Source organism: Equus przewalskii, chromosome 1, assembly GCF_037783145.1.
Source record: "Equus przewalskii isolate Varuska chromosome 1, EquPr2, whole genome shotgun sequence".
In the NCBI taxonomy this organism is placed as follows: Eukaryota; Metazoa; Chordata; class Mammalia; order Perissodactyla; family Equidae; genus Equus; species Equus przewalskii.
In genome coordinates this window covers 106,702,602-106,728,173 of record NC_091831.1, presented here as the reverse complement: position 1 = coordinate 106,728,173, position 25,572 = coordinate 106,702,602, and the positions used below count along the sequence as shown (strand labels likewise).

The following is a 25,572-nucleotide window of genomic DNA, read 5'->3' as shown; positions in this document are numbered from 1 at the left end:
AGTGCTGGCGGGGTTCAGGAGGGAAGCCCAGGCATCCCCCGGGCAGCATTTACCCCTCGGACTTCTCGTGTGAGAGACGGGAGAATGGAGGAGCAGGGCAGGTGGGTGAGGCTCATTTTAGTATCTATATATGTAAAAACATATTTTAAAAGTTCCCTTATCGTAACTCATGCACAGTGATTAAAATGTGGTAAATAAATGGTTAGTGAATAAATCAAATTGTACCAGAGGACCCTGTTGAAAGCAGCCCTTCTTCGTCTCCCCACCCATCCCCAAGTCCTGCCCCACAGAGGAGCAATCTTGTTTAACTTTGTTCATGATTGCCTTTTTCTAAGTAATATGATTTGATTGCTTTTCTGGATGTATTGAGTTTGGTCATTTTCAATTAATTTCCTTTTATAGGGGCTAAGTATTTATCTCTTAGAATGCCCCCAACCTGGCCACCTCCCCATCCCCCCACCCCCCACTAAATGCCAGTAAATTCTCCCATTTCCCCACACTTCCCAGGACCACGTGGTTCTGCACCTCCTGGCTGGTGAGCCAGCCTGCACCTCCCCCAGTGGATGTGATGTTGCTCCACGTGGACAAGGCCGAGGCTTCCTTTTCGCTGCCCTCTCCTCCATCAGCTCAGGGCTTGAATGTCTGAAAAGCCAGTGACCAAAAGCGGAGTGACCACTATCGTGTTCCTCAGAGCTCAGTACTCAGCTGGACACTCGATTTAAGAAAAAAAGTCAAAGAAGAGAGGCAGTGTAGAAACAACCAAAACATCCACAGCATTCAAACTCGTGCTCATGCTAGGACCTTGGTCCCCACAATGCCAAGAAAATGCAAGGCTGCTTCAGTCAGGTTGCTGAGCACCTGGGCTGGCCTGAGGATGCTGGAAGGTTCAGGTGTGACCAAGTCAGCCGCTACCCGTGAGGGACTACCAAATAAAAAGTTCTCATCTTCCCAATACTCGGCTCCCGCCGACAAGTAAATCACTTGGATCTCATTCCTGATGACAAGTGAAACATCCTGAAAATTAAACTTAATTTAGGCTGTAAATTAGAGATTATGTTTTCTGCATGAAAGCTACTGCTTTGAACAACATTAATTCTGGGCGTCTGACATTTCTCTGAGATGATTTCTGATCTTGGGATGGGGCCCTCTGTTTCCTGGAGAGGTAACCATTGTTTTGAAACGATTGTTTGGGTTCTTGACTACACTTCGGTTTGCGTGGATGGAGCCCATGTAGGACTTCGGAAATTCTGGAGCTGCAGAGAGGGGTTCTTTGCGTTCCGAATTCGGAGCGGCATCGCTTCATCGAACTGTCAGGGGAGTGAGGAAGTTGCAAAGGGGACCATGTGGCTCCCTGTCATTCTTGTCACGGTTTCCTGAAATACTGAGGTCATTTCGGTTTTTTGTTAGTCATTCTGAAGGAAAATATGTCACATAGGGAGCCTTAAATCACAACTGTCTAAAATTGTCTCTGAAAATCCTCCTAGAAATTTGATGATCTCAAACCAAACCACATCCCCATCTGTTTTTCCTCCTCGCTGCCCCATTTGTCACCTACAGTCTTTTTCTGTAAAATCTGACTTCATCTTTGGTAAATTATGTGGTTTGGTGGTCGGAGCCTTCAGAAGCCATCGTTTGGCATAAAGATCTGTTTAACTTGGTCCTTACCAAGCCTTACTCCTCACGGGCCTGTCACCCAGAAGAGAGGATTAAGCATCACCGTGGCTGAAAATGCTGTCTTGTCCAGATGCCAGCCGTTTGCTAGCCCTCACTAACGCTGCTTCTGAGTTCATGGATGAACTCTCCACATCTGGCAAGACACTGAGACGCATTTCGATCCGGTTGAAGTTGTGGCTTTCCTGAACAGCAATGTCGGTTCACGGCTGTGGTTGAAATGTCCTGTATTGTTGCCGTCCTGTGGCTGCCATATGAGCAGAAGATCTGGAATGTGAAAATGCCATCCTCGGAGACAGCCAGAACATCTCCACAGCTCAGATCTGGGTGTGCCCTCTGCCTGCTTCCATGTTCTCTTTCCAGGAAACTGTGTTCCGAAGGGAAAGAGGCTTTTGCTGGCTCGACGCCTATGAGAACTGTTGGTCTGCAAAAAATGCGCAGTGGAAGGTGGAAGGCGAAGGCCTTTGGCATTTTAGGCCCTTGTGATTCAAAGTGGAGTCCAGAAGCGGCAGCACTGGCATCACCTGTGAGCGCGTTAGAAATGCAGAATCTCGGGCCCACCCCAGACCTGCTGAATCCAAGTCTGTGCTGTAGCAAGACCCCCGAGATTCGTGTACACATTCAAGTATGAGGAGTGCTGTTCAAGGCCATTCTCTGTGCTGCTGGAGTAATAACGTTGCGTGTCCCTCTCTGCAACATGACAACCTTTTATAAATAATTTGGAGTGGGGTGGGGAGTTAAGGGTGATAGTGTTTTAGTGATTCTCATGGAATCAAAATAGGCTCTGAGGGGTTAAACACCTTTTCATTTGGATTTTAGTGGCTTTGGACTACCTTTGATTAATTTTACCTTCAGGTAATTGTATGCACAGGCACACCCATTTCCTTAGTACTTGTGCCTTTCTTCGGCAAGGTTGACTTTTTTGCTAGATGTGAGTAACCTTTCTGCCAAGCTCTTGCCCATTCAGACAGGTCCACCTTGGAGATGCAGAAAGCGGAGTGAGTGAGGCAGCTTGGAGCACTGGGTCAGTGCTCAGAGTTATGACAAATAGGCACAAAAGGGCAGGGAACTGTGATCCACCCGGTCTACAAAGGGCATGACCTGGGGCTTCCAGAGCGGGCGAGTCCACACAGCCTGGGGACTTGAACTCTGAGAGGGAGTGTAATGTGTGCAGTCAGTAGCAGGCCTTCAGTTTACTCTACAAGGACTGCAGAATTTTGTTGAAAGTTGTCTTTAAATTGGCCAGTTTTGGGGCATAAGTATCAATTTCCTCTTGCATGTTTGGAAAGGAGGGTCCTTGGCAAAGACATCGAAGTTAGCAGCCCCGTGGGTCCAGTTTCATGGGGCTGGCTGTGCACCCCCAACAGGTCCAGCCACTTGGACCAAATAGATCAGTGCCGTCATGGATTAATCCTTTGCTGGTGTTTGTGGCTGGGATAAGCACTTGGTTTGGTCAGAAATCGTTGATCCCGTGGGTGTGGGATAGAGCAGCACTGCAGGAACCTGCCCTCACCTGCTGTTGTCTTTCAAAGACTTGCTTTCATGTGTACGTTCTTAAAAGCGAAAACCCACACCCGGGTGAAGCCACGGGCCTTGGCGGGTGTTGACAATCTCACCACTTCAATGCTTCCTCAGGTGGAGACCCTGGGAGCTCTCCTAGGATGGCCGCGAGCAGCCACGGGCCTTGGCGGGTGTTGACAATCTCACCACTTCAATGCTTCCTCAGGTGGAGACCCTGGGAGCTCTCCTAGGATGGCCGCGAGCAGCCACGGGCATTCTGGTCAACCCGTTTGACCTGTTGGATCTTCAGCCAGAATTCGCAGTCCCATGCCTCTTTTCAAAATTAGCTGCCTCTCCACATAGAGTACTTCTTCTGCTGTGTTTTCAGGAAAATTTGCCCGCTTCACCACAGGACCAGTTCTTTCAATCCAGAAAAATTAGCATTATAAATTCAGCCATCAGCTTTCACCTCCGTATTACTTGGGGCGCCGATCGGTCTTATTGTTCGTAGGTCATCATGATGGAAATCAGAGGCCTAGCTGTGGACTAGAGCAGCTTGTATGAGGCCCCTGATTTTCCTGTGAAGAACAGAGAGGACCTCCTGGGCCATCCCCTCAGTATGACCCTGTGATTCTGCAGTTCTAAGGCTGTCGCCACAGACAGAAGTACTCTATTAAAATCAGAACAGAGCCTACAAAACCGTGTCCTTGGTGGTATCCAGATAGTCTGAATGTATCCTTCTTCGCCCCTTTGAAGGGACATTCAGAAGGAGGGACTCCAGGCCAACTGCAAGACCCACCCTGTGAGGTGCCAGCTCCTGGGGCTGACGCCTTGTTGTTCTCTTTCCCCTCCAGGGCCGGCAGGGCCTGGGCTCCATTTTCGTCTGGGCATCCGGGAACGGTGGGAGAGAGGGGGACTACTGTTCCTGTGACGGCTACACCAACAGCATCTACACCATCTCTGTGAGCAGCACCACCGAGAATGGCTACAAGCCGTGGTACCTCGAGGAGTGTGCGTCCACTCTGGCCACCACCTACAGCAGCGGGGCGTTTTATGAGCGGAAAATTGTGAGTTCGCTTGATGGAGAGCTTAGGACGTGTGCCTCAGCCCTTTGGGGATGAGATCCTTTTCCTCATAACAAAAAGATGAGCTGAGTCGAGGCCAGTTTATTCTGGGTCCTAGGGTACTAGCCTCACCCATCAGTGAACTAGTTGTGCCTCGAGGTAAACCCCGATCCCTTGGCAACCGTCCACAGACCTTGCCCTTTCTAATTTTTGCACAGAATGCTAATTAAAACCCTCTCTGGCTTTAGAGATCTAAAAATGTCATTTAAGAATGGGGTGCATCCTCAGCATGATGCCTCCTTTTAACTCTCTCAAATTCTGTGGTCACCTCGCTTGGAATCCAACTGACCAGTTCAGTTTCAGTGTGCACAATAGAGTAAGATGAAGTCTTGGTTTTATACTGAAACATTTTAGAAATCCACCTGTTCTTCCAGGCATTCCCTTCCTGTAAAGGGACTTCTCCTGGACACTAAGTTGAGCGGTGGTTTCCGTCTGGTACCCTGACTTCAGTGAATTGCACTTGATTGATCTTATAAAAAGTGTTTTCGTTTAGTATATGGGTGGAGTTTGTGCTTCTTCCTTCTCTACGTGTTTTCCTCCTTTAAAAGGAAGAGGGGATGGCTTCAAGTTGAAATTACTGCAGAATTCAAATGCACAGTCATTAGCTTGGTTTTCAGACGTTTTAAAATGAAACCATGGAGCTGGCCAGACACAGTTTAATTTTAAAGCTCACTAGCATCTTTTCATTTCTCTTACTGCTTAGCCACGTCTTTAGAAATTATTTGCAAACTTATTTTTACATTTTTCTGTGGAAGCATACAGGCTTCCTGTTCTCTGCTTTGCTCTGAAGCAGCTCAAAGGTCAGCCACCACGGTTCTGCCGCCAGCCTGGCAGCGGCCGGGCTGGTTAACGAAGGTACTAATTTAAGTTGTTCTTTTCCTTTTCTCCTGGAGCAACTCCCCGGGACGGGCAGCCGAGATTCTGAATGGTGTCCTGTTCATTTAGGAATCTGGCTGATTTGAACGTGGTCGTGCTGGAGGCTTGTTAAACAGTTGCCTGTGCAGAAAACTGACGGGGTGCAACGCGGAGCTTGTGTCGTTGGACACTTTGTACCCAGGGCTTCATGCTGGGAGGACAGTGTTTCCCATCCCTGGGAGCAGGCTGCAGCTTTATTTGCTTAATTAATCACACTGTGTGCATGTTTGTGTGTGTGCACACCTTAGCTACAAAATGCCTCAGTGCCTTTTACTTTTTCAAAAAAATCTCTTTCCTGAGCAGTAACATATGGGTGAGAAGGGGTAGTTGGAAGAGGGGTGAAAGAGAAAACACTCAGTTGTAGTTGCTGTCCTGGAACTATTCTCCATAACATGGAGGGCATTTTTTTTTTTTTTCCACCTCAGCTAGAGCCAGGTTTTTGCTCGGAGTCCCCTTAGAGAATCTTCAAGGGGAGGAGTGACCGCTCTGGATGGTCGGCAGCTCCCAGTCTGTAGAGTTCAGGCAGGTGTCGGATGGAAATCAGAGCTCCATCTCCTCCGTCCTCTCCCTCTCCCTTCCTCTCTGTGCAGTGAGCTCTGGCCAGCGTTCACCTGAAGGAGGGATTGCCGCTGCTGACTCTTGACCAAAGCGGTAACACTGGAGGCGAGCATGTCTTGTCCCCTCGTTGGCTCTTCCATTCATTCACTGAACAGGAGCTGTGTTCCATGCCCGATGTTTGATCTCAGGAGGGGGGCTGCCCACCTTGGTTCAGCCATCCCCTCCCTACGGTGAGGCCCCTCTGCTCCCTCCATGGTGGTCCTTTCCCTGAGGCTGGGGAGCCAGCCATGGGTCTTACCTGCTCTTGAGAGCTTGGCCTCCTGCCCAGACACCCTCAGTTTCCCTCACTGGCAACATTTACTGAGTGTAAGTCTGTGCCAGGTGCCAGCTGTGACTGTCACAGAAGCCTGTGAAGGACATATCATTATGCCCATTTGCAGATGAAGATCCCGGGGTTAGAGAAGTTGCATCCTCCTCCCTACTCCCTTTCCCTCTGCTGCCCACCCCCCCGACCCCCGCCCTGTCAGGATGTCTCAGTCCTGCTGCACAGGGAGGAGGAGGAGGCTGGTTTCTTCCAGCACTCCCGTCGAACCTTTGTGTGTGTGTGTGTGACACAGGATGGATCCCCTCTCACTGGATGATTGTCAGCCCAGCTGAAACGTGACAAAGGAAGATGCTCTGTTTGCAAGTGTCTCGATTGTTATCACTGGGGAAGTTCATTCTCCAGGGTTATGCACATGGCCTACTGGAGCCTTGCAGTTGATGGGTCTCTTAGTTTCCTATTGCTGTCATCCCAATTATCCCAAACTTAGCAGCTTAAAAGAGCGCAGATTTATTATCTCCTAGTTCTGTAGGTCAGAAGTGCAGCAGCCTTGACTGGGTCTCAGTTCCGAGCCTCACGCGGCTGAAATCCAGGTGCTGGCCAGTCTGTGTAACTTTCCGGAGGCTCTCTGGGAGAATCCGTTCCTTGCTCATTCAAATTTTGGCAGAATTTAGCTCCTTGTGGTTATAGGACTGAGCTCCCGTTTCCTTGTGGGCTGTCCGCCGAGGGTTGTTCTCAGCTTCTAAAGGCCACCCACAGTGCTTGGCTGGAGTCCCCCTAACTCCCTCCTCAAAGCCAGCAGTGATGGGATGGGTCCCTGTGTGCTTCATCTCTCTAACAAACTTTTCTGCCTCCTTCCACTTTGAAGGGCCTGTGATTACATTGGGTCCAGCTGATAATCCAGGATGTTCTCTCTGATTTAAGGTTAGCAACCTTAATTCCATCTTCAAAGTGCACAGGAGTAAAACTAGGGCCAAACTCTCATCTAGCACAGTAGAAGGCACTCAGCTGAACCCGCACGCGCGGATCCGACAGGGGCTGCTTCTCCATTTCAGTGCAAAGGCAAAGTACAAGTCAGGCCCTGCGATATTGAGGTCCAGAATCAGTACCCCCACCCAGCCTGGTTTCAGCACCTCAGAGGAGGGCAGGCAGAGCCCCTCAGTTGACAGAGCCAGCTCTGCTTTCCCAGAGAGAATGGCCGGCTTTATGATCCCACACAGCAGGCTCTGTGAGGTCAAGAATGCTCCAGGTTTATCTGCTGCTGCAGATGGAACTGGCTACCTGGGACACTGTCAGCTATCTGAGGAGGATGTCCTGGTGGAGAACCATCCATGACTGACTATGACCTTCTGGCTAAAGGCAGGAACACGCTCTGGGTCACCTTGGCACCCCCATGAGTTTCCAGCTGCTCTGAAGTCAGGGAGTGACTTGGGGGTCATTAATGTGGCCTCTGGCAGGTGGTCTGGCCGTGGGGACCCTGCCATGCAGAGCCCCTCTTTGTTTCATTTGTCTCACCTTTGTGTCAGCATGCGCAGCTGCAGTAGTGAGGGTATGTGGCTTCCAGCTGCTGGTCTTCCCTCTGCCTTGTCTCCCTGTTCTCACCCCATGATCAGCTCGTTGCTGCAGTGGGTCCAGTTTTTACATATGAGAGCAAAGCAGTTTGGCAGGGAGTACCAGACACCGTGGAAACCTTGGCTGCCGAGATGTGCCTGTGTAGGGCCTCTTCCACCCTTGGAACCAAGGATTGCATGGCCCAGGAACAGCGTCTTGAATAGCGTCTGACTTCTCCTGAGAGCTGACTTAGCCTCTTGCCGCCCTCTCGCCCAGGTCACCACGGATCTGCGTCAGCGCTGCACCGACGGCCACACCGGGACCTCAGTTTCAGCCCCCATGGTGGCAGGAATCATTGCCTTGGCTTTAGAAGCAAAGTAAGTCCCCACCTGCCTTCCCTTCTTTTCCTTTTTTAGAAAGGTTTTTATTGTGGTAAAATACTCATAACATAAATTTACCACTTTAGCCATTTTTAAGCATACAGTGCGTGAGGCACATTCCCATTGTTGAGTAACCATCACCATTATCCACCTCTAGAACTTTTTCACCATCCCAAACTGAGACCCCGTTAGCCATTAGACGACAGCTCTCTGCATTAGTCTGCTAGGGCTGCCCTAGCAAAACACACAGATCGGTCGGCTGAAACACCAGGAATTTATGTCTCACAGCTCTGGAGGCTGGAAGCCTAGGATCAAGGTGTGGGCAGGTTTGGTCTCTTCAGAGGTCTCTCTTCTTGGGCTGCAGATGGCTGCCTTCTCTCTGTGTCCTCACATGGTCTCTCCTCTGTGTGTCTGTGTCTAGATCCGTTTAGGACATCAGTCATATTGGATTAGGGCCCACCCTCATGATTCCATTCTACCTTAATTACATCTTTAAACGTCATATCTCCAAATACTGTCACCTTCTGAGGTCCTGGGGTTTAGGATTTCAACATATGAATTGGAGGAGGGGTGCACAGTTCAGCCCAAAATGCTCCCCATTCCTCCTCCTGCAAGCCCCTGGCAACCACCATTTTATTTTCTGTCTCTATGAGTTTGGCTACTCAGCTACCTCATATAGGTGGAATCATACAGTATTTGTCTTTTTGTAACTGGCTTATTTCATGCAGTATAATGTCCTCGAGTTTTATCCATGTTGTGGCATGTGTCAGGACTTCCTTCCTTTTTAAGGCCATCCTTAATGGGCATGAAGCGGTTCCTTCCCTTTTTTCCTTTTAAAGCTCACGGTCTCCCGCCTGTTGTAGGACCACAGGGAGCTAGGTGGGCCGGAACCACAGGCCTACGTCCCGGTCTGCGTCACACGCCAAAATTATACTTTAGGCTGTTACAGCTGCCCTTTGTGAACTTTAGTTCATAAATTGACACAGTGGTGATGTTTTATCTGTTGTAAGCCAATAAACACTCTAGAGTTGTTACTCTGTGGATGTCAGAAAGGAAAGAGAGTTTGCTACACATGCAAGCATCATGTCAAACACAAATTTAAGTTTAGACATCAAAACTGGCTCAGAACAACCTGGCCATTTGAAGTAGTCATTTGTTACAGATGAGATTTTAAGTGATTCAAAAATCATATTTGAGTTGCTTAAATTGTTGTAATTAGGTATGTTTGCATGTTGATTTGCACAAGACAAAAGAGCATAAAACTCAAATGCTACCAGTTTAACAAAGAAGCAGCTAAATATTTTCAATTTTCCAGCCAAAATGTTAGCTTCTGTGTCCTGAGGCTCTTGCAGAAACCTCTGAATAATTAGTTACTTATGTGGAAAGCTGCATTAGCAATTTATTGTTTTATATTTTTCTTTCAATCCTTATTGGAAACATACAGGAAATTTTGTTAGTTGAAACTAAATAAAACACAAACCCTGTTTTGTGCCAGATTGTCCCATTAAACTTGGCCTGTGGACACAAACTCTGGTAGTCCTCTTCCTTATCATTTTAGCTCATCCTCTGAAAGTTACGGGTGGCAGACCAAGCAAACTTCACTGAAGACAGCGGTAACATATAGGATTGGCCAAGGAAGGAGCAGCTTATCACCAGGGGCGCTGAGGACCGAGTGAGGACACTTGGAGACTGGGGCAGCTCGGGTGCCTGGGAGCAGGCCTGCTGCTCACGGGCACAGCACTGCCTCCTCACTCTGTCCACTTCTACTGTAGAAGAAAGGAGGACAAAGTGAGAAGCTCCCAGGGGAATAGGGAGGGCCTGTGGACAGTGCGCGACAAAAATGAGGAAGGACCCTCCTGCATAAGAGTTGTCCAAAGGTCGTCCCACAGTTTGGGGCAGTCTTGGGACTTCCCCTCAGTCCCTTCTTCTTTGAAAACTGTTTTCAACACCATTTCTTAGACATGTTTTCCATACAACTGGATCTGCGGTTTTATTACCAGAGTCAAAAATAAAATGGATTTCCTCATAATAAAATGGTTTCTAAGATTCTCCCTTTCTGGACCCATTGTGTCTTAAACTCTGGAGCTCATGCTTCCTGGCACCTTATGCTGAACTTCCTAGAGGACTGGCATTAGCCATCCTTGAGTAGGCCCCGCTGACGTGAGCACGAACTTGCCCAGTCACGCAGGTAACGAGGGGTGCAGCCACACTTGCTCCGTCTGAACTCTAAAGCCTGTGCCTGTGCCCACTCCAGCAGAGTGCAAGGCCTTGGGCCACTCAGGGCCTCAGAATCCTTCTCTAACAGTGACGTTGGCTTTGGGCTTCCAGGAGGGGCAGTGGATAAGGGGAGGAGAGCAGGTCAGCCAATGCAAAGCAAAGGTCTGGAAAATGGACTGATGGACATGGTTGGAGTGAGGCAGCCAGGAGGCCAGTGACTGGCTGGTGATGGGCACAGTGGCAAGAACATGTTGGAGAAATCAGGGGAGGCCAGGGCTAGAGCCTGGAGAGTGTGAGCCCCGAGGGAGGAGTGCACATGTATCCCAAGACTCAAGCCACAGGGGAGGTCCTAGAAGGAAGACAGGCAAAGTGGAGGCAAGTGGTGGGAATGTAAAATTGTGCAGCCACCGTGGAAAATAGTGTGGCGGTTACTCAAAAAATTAAACACAGAATTAGCTTATGACCCAACAATTCCACTTGTGGGTGTGTACCCAAAAGTATTGAAAGCAGAGACTTGAACAGATATTTGTACACTCATGTTTCTAGCAGCGTTACTCACAATAGCCAAAAGTAGAAGCAACCTGTGTCCGTTGAGGGATGAATGGATAAATGAGATATGGTGCATACCTGCGTGCAATGGAATGTTGTTCAGCCTTAAAAAGGAAGGAAATCCTGACACCGGCTACCACATGAATGAACCTGGAGGACATTATGCTAAATGAAATAAACCAGGCAAATACTGTATGATTTCATTTATAAGAGGCTGCCTGAGTCATCAAATTCGTAGAGACAGAAAGCAGACTGGTGGTTTCCAGGGGCTGGGAGAGGGGGAAATGGAGAGTGAGTGTTTAACGGGTGCAGATTTTCCATTGGGGAAGATGAGAAAGCTCTGTAGACAGATGGTGGGGATGGCTGCACAACAGTGTGAGTGTATTAGTGGCACTGAACTGTACACTTAAAAAGGGTTAAGATGGTAAATTTTAGGTTATGGATGTTTTTAAACACACGCAAAGAGTGAGTGATTGGAAAGATGACCGTGATAACTGTGGGTGAGGACAGGCACCAGCCAAGAAGAGGGGACGAGGGCTGCAGCAAGAGTGCTTCCAGCATTTGTCTGTTACCGGTCCTGATGCTGTAGATAGAGGGGGTTTTAAGAGCATCATTATTGATGGACCCTGTTTCCAGAGGTGTTAAAAATGCAGGAAAATGTACCTTGGAGTCAAAGAAATCTGACCTATGCATTTTTATTAGTGGGCGTGTGTTCTTTTAATGAAATGTTTCTACTTTGCACCAAAATAAATATATTGTAAATTTAGAATTACTACAATCTTGAATTACAGTCTGTAGCCAGTGGGTCCCCACAGGGGTGGGGTCTGGGCACATGGTGGCTTGAGCATGCTCTGGTGCGCCATAGCATTTGCTCATCAGGGTGAAGAACAGCCCCAGATACTTAGCAGCGTTTGCTATTATGGTAAGGATGCCCGCCTCTGCACTGCCACAGTTTCCAGTATAGCCCTTGTACAGACACAAGCAGAGCTTGGCAGCAAGGCTGGGTTTTTAATGCTATGGATTGTGGGACACCCATTGTACTGTTTATCTCAGGATTGAATCACTGGAAAGCATTCTTTACAAAGAGGTTGTGAAATAAACCCTTGCCAAGGCATGGAGTCTGCAGGGTTTCCTCGAGTCCAGACTCGGGGCTGGCTCCTGACACACCTCCTCTGAATGGACCTGTGCAGCCATTGTTGTTGACCTGTGTGGCCTACAGCAGTCTGTCATTGTGTCATTGCAGCAGCCAGTTAACCTGGAGGGACGTCCAGCACCTGCTGGTGAAGACATCCAGGCCAGCCCACCTGAAAGCAAATGACTGGAAAGTCAACGGGGCTGGTCATAAAGGTGCGGCTGTGGCTCCTGGTGGGCTGGGTGAGGACCTGCGTGTCACTCTGTCCTGGTGGGCCCTCTGGGTACCTCCTGGAATCTACATTAAGGGGCAGCATGAATTTCTCAAAAAGAATCCCCAAATAACATAAATTGTGTATCACAAGGATGAAAAGTATATATCCAGTAATTTAAGAAAAGTATCCTGGAAGCTCACACTGGCATTAAAGAAGAAATCTAAGGTCACTAGAATTCAGGATTCCCTAAACTTCACAACTTTTGCCGCATCTGGGGACCACCTGTACCAGTATTCACGTAATAGTTCTCTTTAAATTGACTTGCTTTTTTTTTCCATAAAGAAATATATTTTAAAAGGAAACTGTATTACATCTAGTTAATCATGGGTTTGATGTGGTTATATTTTTTTCTAATTCACATTAAAATAAATCCGTCATCATACTATATAGGTAACGTTTGTTTCTGTGCCACCTAAGGGCAACATGCATTCTTAGCCCTGAGTAGCGCCATGATTTTGAAACTAGCCCTCAGTTTCCTCATCTGTACGCTGAGGACATTGAGATAGTCATGTAAGTTACTTTCTAACTGTAAAACTTCTGTCAGCAAGCCCCCGTGTTATAAAAGTAACTGATAGAACAGCGAGGTCTCCACCCCCAGCTCAGCCTGGTACAGATCCAGGTACCAAGAAACCAACCCATGTGAGGGCTTGTAACCCAGATCTTTGGAGCCTCTCAAGCAGGTAATTATAGGGCTGTGCCACTGGCTTCACTTGTCTGGCTTCTTCCCAGAGATGCTTGAAAAAGATTTACATTCAGCCATGGTATGTTGGTGAGGGCTTTTTTTTTCCCTTTTCTGAAGCTCAGGTCCAACTATTTCGACAGCAAGCCTGATACTACTATCTCTAAAATATAGGTCAAGCATTGTTACTCTAAGTTCCAAGGGACTTTCAATAAGGAGGCCATTGATTAGGCCTAATACATCTTTGTTTTGCTGGAATGTTGGTGGTAGTGGTGTGCTGTAACAAGAGCTGACCTACATTTCAATTTTGGCCTAATTAAGTAGGAAAATAGATTGTATCTAGTTCTCGACCTTGCCTCTTAAATTAAACTTTGAAACTCTCCTGCCTTGGCCAAATGAAACATGGGATCGGGCCAGTTCACTGGTCCTCACGGTCTGTGCCGCTCTCCCTGAACACGGGGAATTCGGCAGGGAAAGAAAATGGCCGAAGAGCTGAGTGCGGCCTTGTTTTATTGTGTTTATTGCACATCGTGGTCGCATGAACCAGAGGGTCTCAGATTTTGTTTATCTTGTCTGATTTAAGGTTCGGGGACCACAGATGCCAACACATCCCTTTAATGTAAGGAGACCTGTTCTCATGTCACGAAAAGAAAGCCCTAGGCTGCTCTTACCATGCACCAAAATGGGACACGTTTCAGAGAGTGCAGAGCAGTCGGGACCTTGGAGCAGTCCTCAGAAGGGCTGGTCCTGCAGCCTGGGGCTCTCCGGAGACGGTCCGCGCCCTTCTAGCCCTTGAGTGACACAGACAGTCTGTCCCAGGACCGTGGCGGTCACGATTCATGTGTCCTATGTGGGAGCCGAGCAGAGGGCGGGAGCGGGCCTTGCTCCATTCCTGGGGGGCGTGGGGCGCCGGTCTGAAGGCCCTGTCTTTTCAGTTAGCCATCTCTATGGATTTGGCTTGGTGGACGCGGAAGCCCTCGTCATGGAGGCGAAGAAGTGGACGGCTGTGCCCTCGCAGCACGTGTGCGTGGCCACCACAGACAAGAGGCCCAGGTGAGGCTCCGCCCCGGCACCATGTGGCTCTTCAAGCCCATCAGTTTGCACCTGACTGTGCTGTAAGGTATTGCTGGGGGAGGTGGGACACTCATGTGCATGTGCAGGATGGTACACGTTCATAGAGGTCTGCATTTCTTTTACGGAAATTCTTACCCATAAGGTGTAACACAGCCAACCGAAGCAGGGATCTGCCTGCCCAGTAGGATGTGATGAGGAGCAGCGATGCATGGCCTTTTGTCATCCCCTGCTAGAGGTTGGGGCTGTAGCCCAGCCCAGCCTGCCTGCCCTGAGAGCCCAAAGTGAGACTCCATGGCCCAGGGCAGGAGGCAGCGTCTGCCCCTTCTCTGCTGCAGGAGGGACGTTATTATCCAAAGCACAGAGCAGCTCAGCACTGCTCTTCTCCAGACTCGCATAACCTTCTTAAGGTTTGAGGATTGGGACTTTTTAATAAGCCGTGAGCGGTGTGCTGTTGGATGCTGGCTTCATCTCTCTTCCCTGGGTAGGATCCTCCTGGCATTGCCCTTTGTAGTAAGTTGTTCTAAATCAGTTACATCTGTTCACTGAAATTTTTATTTAAAAAAAAAAAAAGCTGTAAAGTAAATCAGATAGCAAGAACCCTGCTCCATTAGGAGGGGAAATCAGGCTATTCTCTATCCTTTTCAAGAAGGACAATGGTGTTTCTCTAGACCTTAATATCTGATAAAGAATGAAATGCATTTCTTTCTAGTTATGACTTTATTACCCTTGGAGAATGTGTGTTTGAAAAAAGAAATGATGAAGTGATTGTAGGTGACCCTTGCATTATCAACAAATATAGGTCACTCTCTTTGAGATCACTTCTTCCTTGAAGGCATCTACCTCTTATAATATGTTCTTTTGCTATAAGAGTGTTTCGCAACATTACGCAACAGTGATGCCTGGCATGTGGTATGAATTCAGAAAGTATTTGTTGGGTGAATAGCCATGGAAAGATCTTTTGAAAAATTACATTTCTATCCTGCTGTTAATTGTGAAGACTGACTTCTGTGTGATCCACCCAAGGCCTAACAGGCCAGTCGGCCAGTAGGCAAGTCTCAATCTTACCTTTTCTCTGGGGAGCCTTAGACTGTGAAGTTAAGAAGAAAGTGGGAGTTTCTCTGAGATAATGGAGGCCTTCGCTTCCTTTTGCTTTGTCTGTTGGAAAATGCCTGGCACGTGATAATCAGCCTCCAGGTAAGGTGACGCGGGCTGCTGGGAGGCGGGTCCTGCCCGTGAGGCTGCAGTCTGACCCGTTGGCCGTGTCCAGGGCCCATAGCCCTTTCCTCCCGCTGGTCTCCCCGTCGGGGCGGCTCCTGAATGAAGCATTCTTCTCCTGCCAGAAATAGTTTTAAGATGGTAGAGTGGTGCCTAGGTGGCGGAGGGTTGTTTTTATTTTTGTTTTATTTTGTTTTTTAAGTAGAAGCACACGGAGTCTAGACAGCACAGGTTGAGGGAACCAGCCATAACATACAGTGTGACATTGTTCCTGTCCTTTCAGGAAGGAAAGGACTCCGCGGAGTCCAAGAGGGGAAGAATCAGACTTCTGTTTCTAAAGAAAAATCTTCTTTACATTGAGCAGTTTCAGACTCTTTCTAGAATATTCAGCCAACCTGCTGTCCCAAACCACTTGCTTCACTGCACATTCAGTTCTTCCCAAGGACACAAGCGCCTCCTGAGTGAGAGAGAGAGAGAGAGAGAATGAATGTGCACTGTTACCGCATGGAAGGTAGATGCCTCGCTTACGCCTTTGGACTTTATCCGCTGGCAGAGAGCGGCAGCCCGCCTGTCAGGGTCGTTTGAACCAGGGCTGCTGAGCACCCGCCGTGGTTAGGGCCGGTTCCTTCCCCAGGGTTCTTGTCTGGCTTTACCTGAGCTGCTGGGATCCTTTGGCTTGAAAATGAAAAGGAAGAGTCCTCACGCACCTGTTTTTCCCTCTCCCTCTCACTGCTCCCTCTCCAAGTGCATTTTTTGGTCCAACTTTCCACAGAGAGAGCTGTCCACTCTCTGGGCATCATTCCGGTCTGCCCCCCCTCCCATCCTAGGACTCTTTGAACGTGCCAAACCTGGTCTCCCATGGTGAAGAGCGAAAAGCAGAAGAGAGCGAGCGAATGGGAGAGAGCGAGCATCTCTTGACCTGGCCGTGCCGTGCGTGCACCACGTGCTAACACATGTGATAAGTTTCCTTGCCTGTCTTCCTCAGTAGCAGGGAAATCCCACCTCGCATGGTGAAGGTCAGAGGACTGTGTTCACTGAGCACTAAGTACAGGTCTCCTAGAGGGGACTGTGGCCAGTCTGCCATTTCTGTAGCGACGTCACGTGGGGTTCTGAGTTAGAGGGCCCGGGTGTTGATGGCCGCGTGCAGGGGCAGGAGTGAGGAGCAGTGACATGTCTCTGCCCTCTCCCGCCCTCAGCTCTGATCTGGCCTTCCTCTCCTGGGTTGTGTCACCATTCAGGGAGACAGTCCTCATGGCCGTCACAGGAGGAGTCAGTGGACCACCCTCTCTGCAGATCCTGCCTGTGGCCCCAGCCTGTGCTCAGGCACGAGCCTTGCACCCATTGTGCCCTGAATGACCACTCGGGTGTCTGTTGGTGTCCTTCTGCTAGACTGCTCTGTCCAACACCACCCATGTCTACCCTTGCGTCACGCTCAGGCTGAACGAAGCAGAAAGGCCAACAGCACGGCACGGGAAAGACTGCAGTGGAGAGAAACCAGGCTGCCATTACAGACACACGAGAAGCGGCCTCATCAGGAGGAAGCTGTTACTGATTCGCTCCAATTTGAAGAAAGGCCATTCAGAGACCTCAAGCAGTATGTCAGCATTTTTAGTCCCGACACTGGACATCTAGGAACTGTGGGGTTTGGGATTTAGCCTGTCTCTGTCTGGATCCCCCTCCTGAGAGAGAATAAGAAGTCCTTAGGATTGTGCAGAAGGTCAGGGAGCCTGCGAGGAAAGACTGGGAGAGAGGGACCACAGGGCTGGGTGGGTGAGGACTGAGGGGCCCTGGCCCCCCAGCTCCAAGGTGCTGCCAGATCTTGCTGAGCCGTCTCTTTACAGCCGTCACTCCCCCTCCCCCAAAACAGCCCAAGCCCGGCAGAACAGGGGCCATGGTGTCTGACCCACCCCTCCAGCACCCACGGGGCAGAGCACACTGTAGGCAGCTCTCAGTGAACACTAAACCCAAGTGCAAGGGCGAGGGGAAAGTCACTCAACTTGACAGGTACTGTTGTGAGTGAGAATGACTCGTTTGAGTCCTTACAGATGACACTGGCTGAAACTGTGATCAGGACCTGGGTCTCGGTTGTGACATTCAAACACGTGTAGAAGACAGCCTTCCCTAATCTTTGGCGCAAATGGTTTTAAATCTACAGAGAATGTTTCTTCAATTAAAAGAAGGTAAATAGGATCATGACCAGTGACATCAGCCTGTGCAAAATGACTTGAATATCTGTGTTAGATAGAGAAGGACAAAACTGATACTTTTATAACCTTTCAAAACGTGAAAAGGAAAATGAAGCTTAGTATAATTCCTATGAATGAAAACGAGGCCAGCTATTAAATATCTTATTTGACCCTTAGGATTTTTCTAGCCAGTACTTCCCTTGTGTCTTTAAAAATCCAGCTACTGTCAAACAGTTTATGACATTCATGATTCCCTGCTCAGTGCTGGAAAGACAACAGCAGCTAAAGAGTGTTTTAAAGCAATGAGAACTTACCTACTCATCTTCAGTTTTAGCAGATTTGGAAAGTTACCATCCATGCAGAGTTTACAGTTTAGTGTGCCTTGTCTTTTATTTAAAGAACTCTCTCACACACACAAAGATACTTCAATCCTGAAAGCTTTGAATAATAAAGATGTGTTGCTTTGAATACTAAAATTGTCTATAGAGCTGACAATCTATTTACAGATGTTCAAGAATTAAGGATTAAACTATGGATTAACCACATACTACTTACTCTTCTGGTCTTTCATTAAACCAGGCCACAGGTGATGGTCATCTATAGCAATTCTACTTATAAATACATAGATGAGTGTGATGGATAATGAGTATAAGATCACAGATCGTGATTATCAGGCATTGTCCTGAGCACTTCATGTCCATTCACTCATTCAGAATCCCCAACAACAGTGTGAAGGTGGGAACTATTTTTATCTCCATTTTATAGATGAAGAAACTGAGGCACAAAAGAATTAAGAAACAGCCTGGGGCTAGGACGTGGTGGGGCTGAGCTGTCACCGCAGGCAGGCTGCCTATTTCCAGAGTCCACTGTGCCCCTCTGGGATGAGCACATCACAGAACTCAGGCGGTACTGCACAAGTAGAGTGACCCGCATGTTCCCCAGGAGAGCCCTTTCCTCCCTTCCCACTGTGTCCCCAGCTGGCTGGGCACACTGGCCCCAAGGATGGGAAAGCACCTTGGCCCCGGCTACCTGGAGGCTCCTCCAGCTGTGGCCAGCTGCCAGCACCCAAGAGGCTGGCCCTGGTGTCTCATGCAGCAGGTTAGCTAGGCAAGCAGGCAGGGCCACGTGGCCACCACATCCTGATGGAGTACCTATGTGGCCGGGACCCACACTGGCCCGACTCCAGGGCCCTGCTGTGCAGCAGGACACAGCCTGGCTTCACATCCCTTTAGGAAGCTAAAGCCCCTCTTCCCTTTGGGCTCTCTCTGTGCTGTGCACGTTCCCCCGACTCTCCCACCCAGCACCTCCCTCCTGGGCATCTCACTCCTGGGTACTGTAGGAGGCCCTTGCTTCTGGGTTCTTCTGTCATGTCACTCTTATGCTGGGCATGGCTAGGTGTCCTAAGAAAATTTGTGGGGTGCTCTGCAGTCCTGCCCTGCGGGTGACCATCCCTGGGCCCGTGCCCTTTGTTCTGCTTCCTGATGCCCTTCACACACGGGAGCTTTCGTAAGCTGCCTGTCCTCCTGCAGCCTTTCCCTTCCTAGCTTATTTTTTGAAGCAAACGTGTTTTCCCCAAATTTTAAATGCTGCTTTATTCTAAAATTAGTATTTGAATTTGAATAATACAGCCGATTCTCATTATGCACAGAAGTTATGTTCTATGAAGTCACCAAAAACCCTGAATTTGTGAATTCCGAACCATCACTTCTAGGAGAAATCCAGGCTTAGGTTCCCGAGATTCTCTGGTCCCAACACTTTCATCGCCCGATCAATACAGAAGCTTGTTTCATGTGTGTTTCTGTTTAAAGACACCTCATTCGATCCCCATTGCTGATGCATCCACGCTGAACTGGCCGTCGGCAGTGCTGTCCCTCCTGCCTGCATGAAGCTCGCCTGCTGCACCGTGTTCTCTGCAGGGCACGCTGCAGCCTCCCCACACTCAGGAGCACCAGACAGGACCTTAGCACTGCATTTGGGGAACATCTTCAATAGCGAAACCACCAGCAAAAAGCACACAAACGTGGAAAATGTGGCACTGAATAGACCACAAAAAGGACATTTGTTTACAGTATGAACTCAGACAAGAAGGCAGAGCGTCACCTTTTCGACCTCCACTAGGAACGTGTGTATCGGGCAACTAAGATATTTTGCTGCTCTTCGTGTATCTGCAAGTGACCACAAACACACCACAAGTATTGATTTTTGAGCTACAAAAGTATTTTAGTGAGTAGGTGAATTGCAAATTTGGGGTCATGAATAATGAGGATTGACTGTATATTTTATTGTCTTTATTACTCCTGATCAGATTGAATCTTAGAATTGGAAGGAATGCTTAAAGCCAGCCCGTTTAGCCCCCTCAGCTCACAGAGAAGAAAAATATAAGCTATAAACTTAAATGTTATCTTAAAGCACCTTATAGCCTAATTAATCATGGACAGCATTGTCTAAATGAATGTACTAGATTAGCCTCTTTTTTGTTTTTAGTTAAAATTTATTTCCAGCCTAAATGATGTGCTATGGTTTCATAATCAAAAATAATTTCATCTAAGGAAAATTCTAAATATGAACTAACATGAGTAGGAAAGTACCCAGAATCTATCTTCCTCCAACCCTAATGGCCATCCCGTCAAGAACGTTCCTCCTAAAACATAGATCTAAGAGGTGACTCAGAAGCTCCTTGCTCTGCCCACACAGATCGCTCGGTGTCCTCCAAAAGACCAAGTTGCTTTCCTACAGTTTAATTTAACAAGTCTGTCCCAACTAACCCCTCTCGTTACCCTTTAGAAGGTCGGTGAGAGGTCTCCTCACTGACCTTCTGGTTGACCTTCCGTTGTAATGGTCCTTGGCTCTGCAGCAGCCTCTTCTCCCCCTGGCAGATGCCAGATGCAGCAGAGGGAAGGACACTGCTGCCTCCCCGTTGTCCGCCTGATCTCAGAAGTGTCTGCTGAGGAACCTGCCCAGCCCCACGGCTTGGTAGGGTGGCACTGCCCTGGAAATGCTCTGTGCCAGGGCACAGATCAGCCCTTGGAGCTGAGCTGGAGAGAGGTCTTCACGGTGGGAGTGAAAGTCCTGCCCTGTCATAGCTCCCAGCAAGGGCTAAGAGACGGCGGCGCAGTGGAGGGTTTCCTCCTGTGGCCGCCTACCCTCCGTGTTCCCAGCCGCTTAGTTTGCTGGAGGATTTTAATCTTTGGCTCTGAATGTTGCTAAGATTCTAAGCAGTGTAATTTGGCGAGTGCCTTGAACAAGCGAGCCGGGAGCTTGTTTCTACATCTTTACAAGAGATTAGATGGTGTGATGCGCTGGAGAAAATGAGAAGGAGGCCGAGGTGGTAGTGGTCTGGAGGCACTGGGCGGTGAGGAGGGCTGCTGTTGGTAATGCTCCATCCCCTCAGGAAAAGGGAGTTGCTCAGGGAACCTTAGGATGAAAGATCATCTGGAGTATCAGTAATTAAGTCTGAAATGTGGCTCAACAGGAAGTGACAAGCCTCTGTCCTCAGAGACCTTTTCAAAGTGGGGCGTTCTCCACAGCTTTATATCGCTGGTCTGAAAGTGGGTCTTGTGGGAGCTTTTAAGTCCTTGGGTTCCTGTAGGGTCCTAGGAAGATGGGCTTTGTGTCCACAGACAACACTTTCAGAGTTTAATAGCAGAGGAACATTTTCAATTATCTTGGGAGCGTGAAGATCGTTGTATATCTATTTTCATATAAAGTACAACTTAGCTGTGTTCGTGTGACAGAGATAATCCCTGCACATTGTTTAATCTAAAGGAATAAATTGCTTTGCCATCATTGATTTGCATTTTCCATGTTATTTTGGAAATAGCTGTAGGGCTGGGAATGACTTCCATTTTTCTTCATTGACAGTTTCCCTTTCTGCCTTGGAGTTGATCCTAACAAAGTGGTGGCTTCTGATATTTGCCTTCCCCACTTCTACTTGGAGTTTCTACCTGAAATACAGAAAAATTTCAGGCCCACTATCGTGAAACATTTTGAAGCCGCCCACACCCCCTTCTCTTGAGGAAATTAAAAAGCCCCCTGATCTGGGGTGTTAGGTTATTTGTTTCAACAGGAACAGCAGAAATAAAATGTGGGGAGGGCTGACTTCACGCAAGGAGGATGGCAACGCCTGTCCTGGAGCGGCTGTCCTGGGCCCCCTCTTCCCCTAGAACTTGCAGGAATGAGGAGGCCTCGTGGCCTGTGACTGTGAGCACGCACAGTTAGAGATTTCAGGTAAAAACTTGTCACCCTCTGCCTTGTTCCCGGGAGGCAGGGCTCCTGGCCCCCAGGGGAGGGTAATGTCTTAGCTTTGAAAACCTAACCAAGCTAGGCCCCTAACCTTGAAACAGCACCTGAAGGAGCTGTGTGCGCCTGTGTGCCGGCCCCCGCCGGCCCCCTGCAGGCAGCAGCAAAGGGGCCCCTGTGCATTAGACCCCGCCAGGCTTTCTCCCCTCCGGAGCCTAGCAGCTGAACTCCCTAGTAGGAGTGGAAACGTGGAATGCAAGAGGCTTTAATGATCTCCTTGAGTATTCGACACTCCTTGAGATGCGTTTCTCTCTACGTGTTGACACTGAGGGCTGGGCACAGGGAGGCGGCAGCTGAGAGTGGGGTTCGGTTGCAATCTCTCGGTTGTTGACCCTGTTCCTTTTCTCTGAAATCCTGCACCTTATCATTAGGATTAAGGTCTCCTCACTGGGATTCCAGGTCTAATTCTAGGGCCGAATGATTACGCCGCCTCTCAATTGCAAATGGTTAGAGGGCGGGGAAAGTTTTGTAAACTTTGTCATGGCTTTTGTTCCTGCTTCACCTTCCTCTTGCTGTTCCGCCCAGGAGAAGTGCTAGGAGTTGGAAAGTGTAGGGTTATCTCTGGGAGCCACACTTAGTGAGGCTTCACACAAAGGAGTCCCCTCCCTCAACACACCCACGTGCTGCCTTCTTAGTACAGGGATGTGGGGGAATAATTTACCTGGAGATATCTGTGGGCCCAGCAGGGCTGGAACTCTCCGGAACTCTCCAGAACTTTCTGTTCTGCCCTGCATCTGCCACAGTGGGGGCCTGCTGACTGGCAAACACGGACAGTAAAACTCAGGAGAAGGCAGTGAGAGAAGTTAGCATCTCTACGTCAATTTATAATGTATGCAAATCATGTTTTCAAATATTTAGAGTCTCTGAGGGAATTACATCACTGTTTATAACTGTTTTGATTGTTTTTTATGACTCAGGCCCACTAGAGCCCAGCGAAGTAATTCCTGAGAGACGCCGAGCCTACGCGGAAAGTCGGGGCATAATGGGAAAAGTGCTCCCCATAATAAACCGAGCACTGGCCAAGCAGTGGGGAACTATTAATGAGCTGCTGGGTAGCGGGTGGATCTTTCTTCAGTCTCCAGATCGTAAGGGGGAGCCGCCGTGGTGCAGGTGGGATGGCCCAGCCTGGCTAGGGAACAGCATCTGGGGGCAGGTTTTCCGCCTGCTTCGTCTGGGGAGTACGCTTAAAAATTCTGGTGGTGGGGCCAGCTTGGTAGCATAGCAGTTAAGTTCATGTGCTTTGCTTCATCGTCCCAAGGTTCACGGGTTTGGATCCCCAGCACAGACCTATACACCACTCGTCAAGCCATGCTGTGGTGGCATCCCACATACAAAAAACGGAGGAAGATTGCCACAGATGTTAGCTCAGCAACAATCTCCCTCAAGCAAAAAAAGAGGAAGATTGGCAACACATGTTAGCTCAGGGCCAGTCTTCCTCACCACAAAAAAAAACATTGGTAGAACTGACTCATGAATGATTGGGGCTTGGTGCTTGTCTTCAGATTCCATCCAATGTGGTAAAACTTTCCCGACTGTGTAAAGAGAACAGTCATTCATTCCCATCACAGGTGGGAGAGAGAGGGGCCCCCAGTCTTCTTGCAGGACAGTCGGGAGCGGACTAGCTCCTGTCCATCTTCCGTGACTCTGGTCTAGTCACTACGGCCTTGACCGATGTGTTCAGTGCAAGAGATCAACTCTGGCCCCGGGTCCGTTGTCTGTCTCCTCTATTCCGGTGTCTTGAACAGGATTGTGGGTCCACACCAGCATCCCTGCAGGTCACTGTGGCACAGACGTGGAAGCAGGGGACTCTGGAGCCTCAAACCCCAGCCCTGACTCTCATTAGCTGTGTGACCTTGGGCGTGGTCCTTGACGACCTCCTGGATTAAATGGGTCAATCCTTGTAAATTCTCAGACCAGTGCCCAGTGCCCGGCACGCAGTCAGCTCAGGAAATGTTTGTTGTTGTCATTCAGCATCATGACTTACATCCTCAAGGCCAGTCTTTGAAATAAAGTGGTGGGATTTTAAAGCCTTGCAGAACCCAGACGGGTGAGGAAATGAGCTGGCCAAAGGCTACTTAGAGAGAAGCCGCCTCCTGGGTGCCGAGAGAGCCAGTCCCTGGGTGTGTTAGCTGAGTCTGCACAAGAAGCCATTCTTTAAATTTCTCTAAGCAAATCCCAGAGCGCTAAACTTCTTCTGGGCGGGAGGTGTAACTGCAACAGGAGCATCTGAGAGTGGGGGCCACAGCTGTCCCGCAGAGTCCCCAGCACAGGGTCTCTGCCACACCAGGCAAGGCCTGACTCCATCATCCTTGTGTGCGACTTAGTGCTTCAGGTGCTAAGTACTGAGCTCCTCCCTCCTCTCCCAGGAGCATCCCTGTGGTGCAGACCCTGCGGACCACCGCCCTGACCACCGCCTGCGCGGACCACTCAGACCAGCGCGTGGGCTACCTGGAGCACGTGGTGGCTCGTATCTCCATCTCCCACCCGCGCCGAGGAGACCTCCAGATCCACCTGATTTCTCCCTCAGGAACCAAGTCTCAGCTTTTGGCAAAGAGGTAAGGCCAGGCTGGCTGGGTGGGGCCGGGCTCACCACCAGAACCCGTCTGTCCCGAGGTCACAGCGTCCCTGCCGAGCACCCTGGCACGTGCGGGTCTCCCAGCAGCGTCCTCTTGGAGACAGTCACATGTAGACCCTACAAACCTGAGAAGCAGCCTCCTGAAATGTCACCTTCAAAACCGCCCTGGAAACTGGTTTCCACACAGCAAGCACAGAGAGTCTGTGGTGGTTCTGTTGTTTAGTGGAGAGATGTGTGGAATTCTGGCTACGACTTAATTACTCTAAGGATGCATTGAAAATATTTTCATCACATTCATTCGACAGTTTGAGTGAGAGCACATGTCAGAGGAGCACTGTTTGTCTCTCGAAGCTTCTCCTGCCCAGGCGCACAGTGGTGGGTCATGCCGTAGAGCCTGTGGGGTGGCGGGAGGCTCTGCTCTGTGGGGCAGATGGCCTTGGTGGGGCGCTCGGAGGCTGCTCTCCGCAGTGTTCCCACCCACGTGCTTTCAGGGGTCCCGTTTGGCCGAAGCACTCAGCAACAGGCTCTGAACTGTGGAACTTGGTGCACAGTTTGCGAAAGGCTATGGAGTAGTCATTCAACAAACTTAGAAACTAGGAGAAGTGCTTTGATGCATCTATGTGACTTGCAGGTGGTTAGAATGATGGGAATGATGGGTTAGAATGATGATTTATGGGAGCTTGGACGAGGGCTCTGTTTTGGCTCCTTCTGGCTAAGAGGCAGAGGGAGAAAAAAGGTTTCATGGACAGAGAAGCATTTCTACCTTCTCTTGAAAAACAGAACTGGCCGTCATGCCCCAAACCCCTCGGGAAGCACCCCGAGACTGCCCTTTCCGCTGGGCTGTGGCCCCCACTCCCTGCTTGCTCACACTAGACCCTCTTGACTCACTTGGGGTTAGCTGAGTGGGGCTGCAGCCCTTATTTGGGCTGTAGGCTTCAGAAATGGGGGTGGAGTGAAAGCCTCGAGACAGGACCAGGCAGGACTTGTTCTTAACCCCTCCACCCCACCCCTGCTGCGTATAAGACAGAGATTGCAACCGTGAAAGGCGAGCATGGGCTTTGTCTGAAGGAGTGGTGAGTTGTGCTGTGTCCTTTCCACCTCTGCCCAGCCTCCCCGTGCTACGCGGGCTCTCTGCAGATGGCGCACCTGGCTGTGGGCCCAGCACTGGGTTTGTCCTCGATGCACTGGAACCAACTCTGAGACAGGTCCTGGCTTCCTGGGTTCTGTGGGTTTAGCTACCAAGCCGGGCCCCTATCAGGTTCCACTCTCGCAGCGCAATAGTGACATAGGGCCTCTCTCCTTCCTGCATGTAGGCCCGGGCCACACTCTGCCTCTGCATGCAGGAGACCAG

The 25,572-nt window shown here is 49.4% G+C and overlaps 1 protein-coding gene and 1 long non-coding RNA gene across 2 annotated transcripts in view; one reads left to right on the top strand and one right to left on the bottom strand.

The window, feature by feature from the left end:
* PCSK6 (proprotein convertase subtilisin/kexin type 6) overlaps positions 1 to 25,572 on the top strand; it is a 181,024-nt gene that overhangs the window by 97,812 nt on the left and 57,640 nt on the right. The window contains 5 exon segments of the mRNA XM_070620507.1: positions 4,026 to 4,238; positions 7,918 to 8,018; positions 12,031 to 12,134; positions 13,808 to 13,925; positions 24,013 to 24,201. Of these exon segments, the coding sequence (XP_070476608.1) occupies positions 4,026 to 4,238; positions 7,918 to 8,018; positions 12,031 to 12,134; positions 13,808 to 13,925; positions 24,013 to 24,201 (725 nt within the window).
* On the bottom strand, positions 8,063 to 20,536 carry LOC139083505 (uncharacterized). Its single transcript, XR_011540279.1, has 2 exons — positions 20,160 to 20,536; positions 8,063 to 15,618 (listed from the first exon to the last, which is right to left on the bottom strand). It is a non-coding gene; the product is annotated as an uncharacterized lncRNA (long non-coding RNA).